Source organism: Sarcophilus harrisii, chromosome 6 (assembly GCF_902635505.1).
Source record: "Sarcophilus harrisii chromosome 6, mSarHar1.11, whole genome shotgun sequence".
Lineage (NCBI taxonomy): Eukaryota > Metazoa > Chordata > Mammalia > Dasyuromorphia > Dasyuridae > Sarcophilus > Sarcophilus harrisii.
This window is the reverse complement of record NC_045431.1, coordinates 249733787-249745307: the sequence shown is the minus strand read 5'-3', so window position 1 is coordinate 249745307 and position 11521 is coordinate 249733787. Positions and strand designations below refer to the sequence as shown.

Here is an 11521-nt window from a genome sequence, read left to right as displayed (position 1 = left end):
CACACAGATATAATATTTTATCTTATTAAGGTTTCTTTATATGTGATATTCTCTCTTCTACATTCTTTATTTTTCTTTTTTTATTCCCTTTTGCACATCCAAAATTCAATAACTCTAAGATTGCTGAAGACAAACTTGATTGGGCAACTTATCTTCAAGGTAGCTCCAATCTTTAGAGAAAGAAGTTGGAGAGTATTAGGGAACATTAAATTGTTAAGACAGAAAGAGAAATCAACATGATGAATATTCTTGTTTGATTGATAAAAGATAAAGTCTAAAGTAGAGAGATTACTTAAGGCTTGAAGACAATCTTGGGATAAGTCAGACTAACATATAGTACTCTGATTATCATTAGGTCTCATGAAACCTTATTAATATATCTGCTCATCTATCAGTCCTCCCCTGCTGGCTCTGAACAAGAGTTTAAAAGGACTTTTAAATTTTAATAAATTAATCATAATAACATCTGACATTTGCTCTGGTTGTTCCAATTAGGAGACTCCAGCTATGCCAGTAAGGGAGCTCTGTCTGTTCAAAGGCTGACAGCTTTGACCCCTCTGCCTCATCTCTCTGTGTGTTCCCTTAGATCCTTCCTGCCCACCTCACAGAGAACCACAGGCACCTGCCTCCTCTAGTGTCCCTTGAGTTTATCCTTCTCCATTGGTGTTCTTGTGTTTGGGTAAGAGTCTGACTGCTTTCCTGATGGGGCTTTGCTTTTTGGAATCATTAACTGAGTTCTCAAAACTAAACAGGAAACATCAAGTACTTCCTGCAGCAATTTAAAAGAGCCAAAATTTCTTCCATATGGCTGCTCCCTCCACCCCCAAGTCTTTTATGTCTTTTACATGAATTTTCATTAAGACTAAATGCATCATCAGGTAGTCAGCTCCTTGATGAGTCTCTATGAATGTAGCAAGGGCAGTCCTCATATAACAGACACATAAATTTGTTACAAGGACTTGAACACACCTTTCCAACTTGTTAACAAGATGAAATAATTTGTGTGGAGAACTGAGTCACCCCATAGTGATGATGATGCATCAAGAAAAAGAAATAATGATCCAAAAAAGAAACTAGAACCACAGAAGGAGAGATAGAAGGAGACATTAGAGGTAACATATCTAAGCAATCTTGAATTAACTCTTTTTAGACGCATTGATTCTCTTTTTTAAAAGACCAGTTAATATGATTGACCAGAACAAATGAACAAATATTAAGATGGTAGTTTTATATGCAAATAAATGAGTAGTGTAAAATAAAACCAAGAAAGCACTTTTGTATAAAGTCTACTTTTTTTCTAGTTCTACTAGTTTCCCAGTGTAAAAGAGTAGAGCATATGAATGGTGATGCTTCTGAGGCCATGGGTGGTACAGTGGCAAAGGCACAGATTAGGATTGCAGTTTTAGATTTACAGTTGTATAATCTTGAGTTAGAAATTTAAGTAACTCAGTTTCCTTATATGAAAAAAAGAATATAGTTTACATTATCTGACCTCATTATGCTTTTAGTAGAAAAATGCTTATGGAAATCATGGTTGTTCTTAGCTCAACAAACAGATAGAGAGGGCAAGACTATGAATCATTTGCATGATTCATAGGAGGGCCCTCAAGTAGTAGACTAGACCCCAAAGTAGAAGGTTCTGTTGTCAGGGGATCTGAGATGAAATCCTTTATTTTATTCTTGCCAGTCTGAATGTTTAGAATTTCTTCTCTTTATGAGAGTGAAAAGAGCAATGATTGCAGAGTCAGAGGACTTCAGGCCAAATCTCCTTTCTAATTCTTACTCCCTGACTCTAAGCCATTCATAGTAGGGCTTTGTGTCTGAGCTTGATGGTACTTATCTGAGCTCAGGGACCATCAGTTTTGGAAGGTTAACAGCAAAAATTGTTGTAATGTCAAGCTCAGGGCACAGTTTGCTTGCCGGTCCTGTACTCCAGAAAAGAGTGTAATATCTTGAAACAAGCATTTAAGCAAAGATCATTACAACTCCAATTTATATTTGGATCTTGCATACTTGTAAAGGAGAGAAAAGGCATTTATATAGGCCTTAACTACATGAAAAGCACTGTGATAAGAGCTTTTGCAAAGTTACCTCATTTAATCATTACAACCACCACACAAGATAAGGGCTATTCTCACCCCCATTTTACAGTTGAGGAAACTGAGCAAACAGAAGTTTAATGATTTGAGCAGTGTCACACAGCTAATATGTCTGAGGTTGAATTTGAACTAAGATCTTCTTTGCATCCTTTCCCTTCTGCCACTCATCTGCCTTTAATATTGTCTGTCTCTTCTTCCTATTTGGGATCAGGATCTGCTTTTCTATCATGAATCATGCTGAGATATCTCCCTTGTACAAAGGTCCAAATATCTCTCTAAATATATAACTGTACCAACATTAATCATACAGTCAAGAATCCAGTGGTCCTTGGATTTATTTTTTTTTTACACAAAGGAAAATACAATAATATCTTTTTTTTTAAAAAAATCAATGAGAAATGGGGAGTTGGGAGAATAGTTCATTGGAATAGAAGTAAAGCATTTTTTTTCCTACTGCTTACCAAGGTTTAAGCAACTTCTTTTGAACTTGGATATCTCTCAAATTATCCACTGACTTATCAGAGATGCCTAATACATACAATATAATATAATATAATATAATCAAGATAGCTAATCCTTTTTTAAATCAGGAGAAAGACAAAATTGCAAAAGTTTTTTTTTTTCTGCAAAAATATGCCCCATCAGTTCGTAGTTACTTGGAAGTGTCACTTCTCATTCCCATTTCAAGTCTTATATCAAGGAGTCCGCATAGATGGATTGCCTTGCAAAATCCCACCTGAGTTTCCTCCTCTGTTGTGGGAAGAATAATGGCTGTATACCCAATCTTCCAGCTTCTCTTTCAGAATATCCTCAAAATATAGTTCCAAATATGTGTCAAAAAAATCCCCAACTGATAAGCATTCGGAGAGGGCTTTCTAGGATCTCTTCTCTTCATGGCAGTTCTCACTATACAGTTGTTTAAAATATATTATTCCAATCTGCTTTTTCAATCATGAAGAAGACCCCTTCATTGGGCTTGTGTGGAGACTCCTACTATTGGCACAACTGGAACTCTCAGGAGTGTCCAACTCCTCCTTTAGTATTTAAAAGCTTAAAGAAATGAAAAGTAGCCCCCTTTCCTAAGAAATTTAATCATATGTTAAGGTCAGATACTAAGATATGGTAGCTAGAAGCTTATAGAAAGTTAGAAATACAATATATATACACACACACACATACACACACATACGCACACCATACACAATACCAGGAACTTTTTCATTCTAATCACAGAGCTAAGATTGTGAACCATAATTGCAAATGGGAATCCATCATCTTTCTCACTGGGTTTACCAGAAGCAATGAATAAACTCAAGAACATCCAGGTCCTCTGGGCTAGTGTTCCTAAACTCACCCTGGTCTGGTGATTTTACACCTGGATTGTCATATCAGAACCATGTGTGCCCTCTTTGTAGCCCTTTAGGCCTCTTCTCTAGCTTATGTAGGTCTTATGGATGCCACTATTTTGCAAACTTCCTAAGGCTCTAGGAACTGAGATCTTCAAGGGACTGTGCAGTGATGGCTTTATGATACAAGATAAGTGCCTTCTTAACTCCAGGTTCTGAGTCCTTCTCTATTCCTTCTGGAAGGCCTCTTGTAATAAATCATAGGATCCTGTAAGGATCATGAGTTCTATTGCACTTCTTCCTAAAGAGTGAAACATATATAATTTATGTAATGATGCTTTCAGTTGCCTATAGCAGCCAAATCAAGCTAGCATCCTCATGGATTAATCAAACAGAACATGAATTACTCATAGATTAGCATTAGCTCACCTGAACCCTTCGGTTATGCTTACTCAGAGTTGCAGCAATTTGGAATTGGCACATAGCTATCTGCTCCATGTCTTCCTGTAGAGAGTCCAGTATAATTTAAGCTGATGCTTAACTGAAGTAAATTTTTTTCTTCTGAATTTTATGTTTGGTTACTCAAGATGTTTAAAACAAAGATTATCATTTCTGGATCTATCCATTATGAGCATTGGGAAAGGGGAATGGCAAATGGAATTGAACTGATTTGGATTCTCAGATATCTCAAAAGATGCTATCCTTGATGATTCGCTCTCTCTCCCTCCTGTAGCCGATCTTTTGCCAAGTCTTGTCAACTCCACCTCCACAACATCTGTCCCATGCACCCTCTTCCCTCACTCACACAGCTTTTATTCTATTTCAGGCCTTCCTCATTTCTTGCCTCCACTGCTTCAAGATCATCCTAATTCCTTGCCTGGCTCCAGCCTCTTTTTTATTACCATGAAACTACTGCTGTCTCCCAGGAAGAATTAGACATCCTCAGGCAATTGATTTTAATGAACAAATCAGAAATCATTTTAATCACTGTGTGTGTCATTTTTAAGGTAGTAATTAAGTTTAACATGACTGGAGGGGACTTAAAATAGTTCCGTCTCTCATTTCTAGGCAATGTCCTCCAACAGCTTATTAATGTTATCAGTGTGTACTCAGGGAAAAATATTCTTCATCCACAGGGAAGTCTAATTGAAAAGAACCCTTAGTATATATTTGCTTAGCATTGCCACTATATTAGAGTGGAAAGTCCCAAATGTTAGCATTGTTTGGTTTACTGGAGGGGGCAGGCAGACTATAGCCTCTGCTTACCTTTTCAGTTTAAGTCAATTTAAAAGGTATTTATTAAGTGCTAATTGCTATAAGGGCCAAACTGTCTTCATCTTACTGTGGGAGGAACACTTACCAAATCTGATCATTTATTTTATTACATTATGGACTTTTACAGTTGTTTCAGAACAAACATTTTCAAGTAGGGGTCACAAAATTATATTATAGATAGCTTTCAAAGTAGCTATAAATTTGGATATGAAAAAAAATTTAATTTGCATTAATTTCTAACTGCAATATAGCATTTCCTTTGATTAAAAATTTTTAAAATATTATTCTTAGAAGGGATTAATGGGTTTCTCTAGTCTGCTGAAGGATTGAATAACACAAAATGATTTAGAATCCTTGACATCATATAATATCATATTTTTAAATAATTGGAAAGATTTTCTACTTACCACTCAGTTGTTATTGTGGAAATGTGTCCACCATTTTCCTTGGATTCCATCTGTCAATATCTCATCTTAACTATAAATATGATGTTGGACAAGTCCTTGCCTGTCTGAATCCTGTTTCCTTTTTTTTTTTTTCATAGTGGGGAGAGTTTTGAACTAAATGATCACTTTACAAGATTTACCAATCCATGATACAATTACTCTCTGAGGCTCAGTTTCTTTATAAATTAAGGATACCAACTTATAAATACAAAACACACACACGCACCACACACAGTGTTAAGAGCTTTTTCATTCTACCAAATGTGGTTCTTCTGAAGATCTAGTTAGACTATGTATTTGAAGGTATGCTGGTAAAACATAATCAAATTCTCACTCTCATCTTCAAGAGCATCTTCAGCCATAAATATTATATGGGATATCCTCCCACTATTATTTGACATAGTTCTAAAAATGCTATCTTTAGCAGTACTAAAGAGAATAGAATTCTATGTATAAACATTATTAAGGGAGAGACAAAATAATCTAAGTTGAGAATAACAAGGCGTTATCCTCAGGAAACACAAAATAATCAGTGAAAAACTAATCAAGAAAATTAATTGCTTTAGCAAGTTTATCAGAAACAAAATAAATTCACAAATTTCTTAATTATCTCTCAAAAATCAGGAACTCACAAAAACAATATTCACAAAAACCAGGAAGAAACAATAAGAAAAATTCAATTTAAAGTATCTGCAAAATGAGTTGGGAAGAGGAAAAATGGGATATAAAACCCCCACTTATTTGGACATTAACCCACCAATACACAAAGAAGATTATAAAAACACAACTATAAAACACTCTCAATAGACAAAAGGAAATAAATCATTGAAGAGATATTCACTTCTGAGGACTGGGAAATGTCATTCCAAGACATATTACAAAACTACCTGAAAACTGCACCTATCAATCTGTTCTCTTGCTGCTGGTATCCATAACTTCAGTGATCTCTGTTCTATTGCTCCCTTCCCTAAGTTGTAGTGACCTTTGTAGTGACCCCTAATTTTTTTAACACAGGTGAAAGACTTCCTGGTTAATGCTCTATCCAAAGAGATTAGGGACTTGTATCCATCCTATCTTGGTTTGCCACCTACCAAATCTGTCGCTCATTTCAAATTTGCCTATTTCTCCCAATGGCGCACAATACTCTTTCTCAATTTGGTTCAAAATTATGGAGATATCTTTGATCCTTCCTTCCAATTCATATCCAATAATTCCTGTCAGTTGTAATATTAAGTCTATTCACATCTATTTCCTTCTCTATACTTATACAGCCACCTAGTGGCTTAATTCAGGCTCATGCTTTCTAACCTGAACTATAGTGATATATTCTTTTTTATTTAATTTTTTGTTGTTGTTCTAGATGATATTTTATTTTTCAATTATATGTAAAGGTAGTTTTCACATTTATTTTTATCAGATTTTGAGTTCCAATTTTTTTCTCTGAATGTGAATGGTGTTTTCCATTATGAGTCTTTTGGAGCTGCTTGGACCACTGTATTGCTTAGAAGAGCTAAGTCTAGTAAAATTGACCATCCACACAATATTGGTGTTATTGCATACAATGTTCTTCTGATCCTGTTTACTTCATGTAGCATCAGTTCATGTAAATCCATTTGCTTATCATCTCTTATGGCACAATAATATTCATTTACATTCATTCACTATAATTTGTTTAGCCATTCCACAACTGATGGCCATTACCTCAATTTCCAATTCTTTGCCACCAAAAAAGAGCTGTTATAAACATTTTTTGTACATGTAGATCTTTTTTTACCCTTTTTAGGATCCCTTTGAGATATAGTCCTAAAGATGTGCATAGTGTTATTGCCCTTTAAGCATAGTTTCAAATTGCTCTCTAGAATAGTTGGATCAGTTTACAAATGTATTAGTGTCCCAATTTTCCCACATCATCTACAATATTTATCATTTTCTTTCTCTACAACATTAAGCAATTTGATAAATATAAAGTAATGTCTCTGCTTTTTTAAATTTTCATTTCTCTAATCAGTAGTGATTTAGAACATTTTTCATGTGAATATAAATAGCTTTAATTTCTTTAACTGAAACTATATGTTTTGACCATTTATATAGTGATAAATACTTAATTATTTTTTGTTATATCCAACAACATCTAGGGGAATGCAGTGGATATTCCTGGAGTCAGCAAGACCCATCTCCCTAAATTCAGATCTAGTTTCAGACATTTTCAGTTGTGTGAACTTGGACAATTTAACTCTATCTATGTCAGGTTCTTTATCTGTATAGAAAATGGCAAACCACTCCAATATCTTTATCAAGAAAATCTCAAATGGAGTCACAAATCAGACATGATTGAAAATGACTGATTAACATTACCTCTAGTGGTTGTCTTTTTCAATCATTTTTTCATGCCATTGCTCAAATAATTTACTCAGAAGTCCAACTGTGTTCTTCTTCTTCTCAAGTCCATTCAGTGGCTCCTGATTGCCTCGTCTACAAACTCCTTAGCTTGACATATTTAAGGCTTTCCACAATTTGATTCCATTATCCCAAGTCAGCCTTATTTCACAGCACTTCCTTTTAAATATTTTATATTCCAGGAAGACTAGACTGCTAGTTTCTCTTCAATCAACCATTCATCTTTCATCTCCATACATATTTATTAGGATCTGGTATCTGAAAGTGTCTCATTTATACCTTGTCTTTCAGAATCCTTATCTTTCAAGACTCATCTGATTGCCATCTCCTCCATGAATTCTTTCTTCTTCTCTCTGGCTGCAAATGTTTTTAGTTCTCCTCAATGCTTACAGCCCTATGTCTGGATTTCATCCATTTCCTCATCACTATCTTCTGTGAGTAATATTTATATGACTGCTATCAAGTATACCATGTTGTAGGAGTCATATAAGTACTATATATATCTACATATAAATACTATCCACAGAAGCAGGTAGAATTTGATTATTGCCACTATGAGGGTGGGCAAAAGTATAAATGTATATATCCTTTTTGCATCTGTTATACCATACCTAGTTGTTATTGTTTATCCTTTGTTAAGGGACAGGTCAATTCCCCAAGAGCCTCCACAGCTGTGGATCATAACATCGGAACGGTTTGCAAGGCAGCTTTTGCTTACACAGGTGTTGCGAACTAGGAATGAGATAAATTGGAGGCAGAGGGAATAGGAGAGAGGTCAGACAATGCAAAGGCCTCTCAGTCAGAGAAAAACAACTGCCTCTCAGTCTCCTTGTATCATCCTCTCACAAGAGGGGATCCATTCTGGGTTGGATCTCCAAGCAGCCACAGTTAGATGGTTCTCGTGTATTCCAACAATCCTTAGTTTTCTTAGGGGACCAGTGCTATCATGAAGTAATGTAGTAACTTAAACATGAATCAGTTAAATGAGGCAGAGTTGCATCAAGTCATCAGTCTCACTCTGTGACTGGCAAAATCCCGGGATATAGTGGATAACCTTGACATCATCAATATTTGACCAAACTCTAAGCACTCCACAGTACCTGCCTCAACTGCTTTGATGGATATTGAAACAAGTTGTTTCATCTACCATTTCCACTGGAGAAGATTTCACATGCTTAAGGTAGACTCTGCTCTAACTTAACTATTTGAATCAGTTACTCTTGTGGCCACCATATGTGCTACAGCTTCTTGAAGCCACAGTGGAGAAGTGGGTAAATCAGGCAAATCCAAAGATAGGGTAAAGAGCCCTGATAAGTCCTTATATCAGAGCTTCTAGTCCATCATAAACAATTCATACACCTCTCTATGCCTGGTACATATTGGTACATCTTGGGAAAATATTTTTGACTTGAATTAACTTTTTGTGCCTCAATGTCCTGAAATATGCATGTTGTATAAAGTAATTTCTAAGATCCTTCCAGTTCTGAATCCTAATGATGGTTGTAATTGACAATTATCAATCAATTTGACTTTGCAAAGCTCTTTACATATACTATCTCTTTATTGGTAAAGCATTTTACAATTTCAAAAAAATTTACATACACTATCTCTCATTCTCTTCAGATTATTTGACTTCTAGGTCCATTTTTTCCCATAAAGATCAGTCAATTGCTCCAGAATATAAGAAGTCCTAACCACTCATCCCATCTGCAAAATCTCCTTCTTCTTTTCATTATGACTTTAGTGAAGAAATTACTCCCAACATTACACTAGCTTCTCTGTCTCTCCTACACTGGCCGCACCTCAGGCTTATTCTCCTGAAATATTGGAACAAGTCTTTGAGAATAATGGTAAATGTGGTTCATTTCAGAGGAAGTGCTATCATTTAGTTATTAAAATAAAATAAGGCATAAAATACAGAGAAAACTGATTTCGATTGTGTTCACCATTGTTATTGAGGATATCTTGCATACTATCTAGATAAATAAAAGATACTCCATTACTTTCAAGGTCTTTTGGAAGCTCCTGTTTACGTGCAATGGTGTGCTGACTACATCAAGCATACTTACTAAAATTAGTGCATTATTTCCAAGAAATTACCTTAGCAATTTATACAAGAACAACTAAATGGATGATATAAATATTTATACTTCAGACAATGACATATAAATGTATTACAAGTCAATGAATTAGCACACAAACACAAATTACTGATATAAACACTGTACATAAACAGTGAAATCAACTAAACATAGAAGGAAGGAATAATGTGGTGAATGTTACATTTAGGAAATCATTTGACAATTTTAAGGATCACAAATTACTCCCTACTGCAAAGACTTGTCTTCTTAATGCAAGCATTCTTTTAAGGGTAATGAGGAGTAACAAATCTTGAAACACCAAAATATTGGTAGAATCAGAGGGATGGAAGACTCAAAGGACAGCAGTGATGTCTATATTGAGTTCTAGTATGTTGCAGAAAATTTCCAAATATATTCAAGGAGGGAATATGTTTCTAAATTTTAAACTCCACCTTGTCATAAACCCCCCTATATTGAAGCAGTTAAATGGGATGCTCTCTAAACTGATCAAATACCTAGTTGTTAAAGAAAAGAAATGTGATGTTCTTTGCATGGACACTCTTCTGAACCACTTCACTGGAATACAAGGCATTAGTCATTAACAACTTTTCATGAGCACTTTCACTGCCTCTTTCACCTCCTTATTTCTCAGACTGTAAATCAGGGGGTTCAGCATGGGTATCACAATACCATAAAACACAGAGGCCACTTTATCATTCTCTTGTGACTCACTGGAAGAAGGCTGTAAATACATATAAGAGAGTGTCCCATAGAAAATGGTAACAGCGGTCAAGTGGGAAGCACAAGTGGAGAAGGCTTTGTGTCTTCTTGCAGAAGAGGGCATCCTCAAAATGGCAGCCAGAATATAAACATAGGAGAAAAACACAACTAGCAATGTGCTCACCAGGTTAAAACCCACAAAAATGACTAATGACATCACATTGACATCAATATTAGAACAGGAAAGGGCCAAGATTGGGGGCAAATCATAAAAGAAGTGATTGATGGTGTTGGAATTGCAGAAGGACAGTGAAAAAAGAAGGCCAACTTGTGTGGTGGCATTCAGAGAGCCCATGACATAAGATCCAGTGGCCAATTGGATGCAGGCTCTCTGGGACATGATGATTGGATAACGAAGTGGGTAGCAGATGGCCACATAACGATCTACAGCCATGGCAGCCAGAAGGTATAATTCAATCGTCGCAAATATCCCATAAATATATAATTGTATCACACACCCTGAGAATGAGATGGATTTATCTGAAACCAGGAAGTTGACCAACATCTTGGGAGTGATAGCAGATGTGTAACAGAGGTCAGCAAAAGCCAAGTTTTGGAGGAAAAAATACATGGGAGTGTGAAGACGAGCATCACACTTGATGACCAGGATCATGCCAAAATTAGCCACTAGAGATATATTGTAGATGACCAGAAACACCAGGAAGAGCATGTACTGCAGTTCTTGTCGAACTACAAATCCCAATAGAATGAACTTGGTCACTCTGGTGACATTTCCTTGGGTCATGGCTTTCATATCATCTGCAGATGAAGGATGCAGAGAGAAAGACCAAGAGATTTTAGTGAGCTCAAATTGGGAATAAAATAGAATTTAGTTTACTGTTGGGTTTTGTTTTGTAGAAATATTCAGTTTTCACATCATCGTTATTTTTCAATCCATCCCTCCCCACTACCCATTTCAGTCTTTTGTAACAAAGACTGAAAAAGAAAATAAAAAATGAGTTCAGCAAAACCAACTGACATACTGTGTCTGATATACTCCAAGACTTTTTTTTTCCTACAGTATGAGTTTGATTTTCTAAGATTACCACATGAGAGGCAGTTGAGAAAGTCTCACTTTCCTTATGACTTTTAACCTG

The 11521-nt window shown here is 35.7% G+C and overlaps 1 protein-coding gene across 1 annotated transcript; it reads right to left on the bottom strand.

The window, feature by feature from the left end:
- Positions 1-10242: 10242 nt before the first annotated feature.
- Positions 10243-11169, bottom strand: LOC100925040 (putative olfactory receptor 5AK3). Its single transcript, XM_003773930.1, has one exon. It carries the CDS (start codon positions 11167-11169, stop codon positions 10243-10245), a length of 927 nt encoding a protein of 308 aa, XP_003773978.1.
- Positions 11170-11521: the final 352 nt, after the last annotated feature.

What these genes read in the sequence shown, in the direction of transcription:
- LOC100925040 (XM_003773930.1), bottom strand. Translation starts at nt 11,169, where the DNA reads ATGACCCAAGGAAATGTCACCAGAGTGACCAAGTTCATTCTATTGGGA.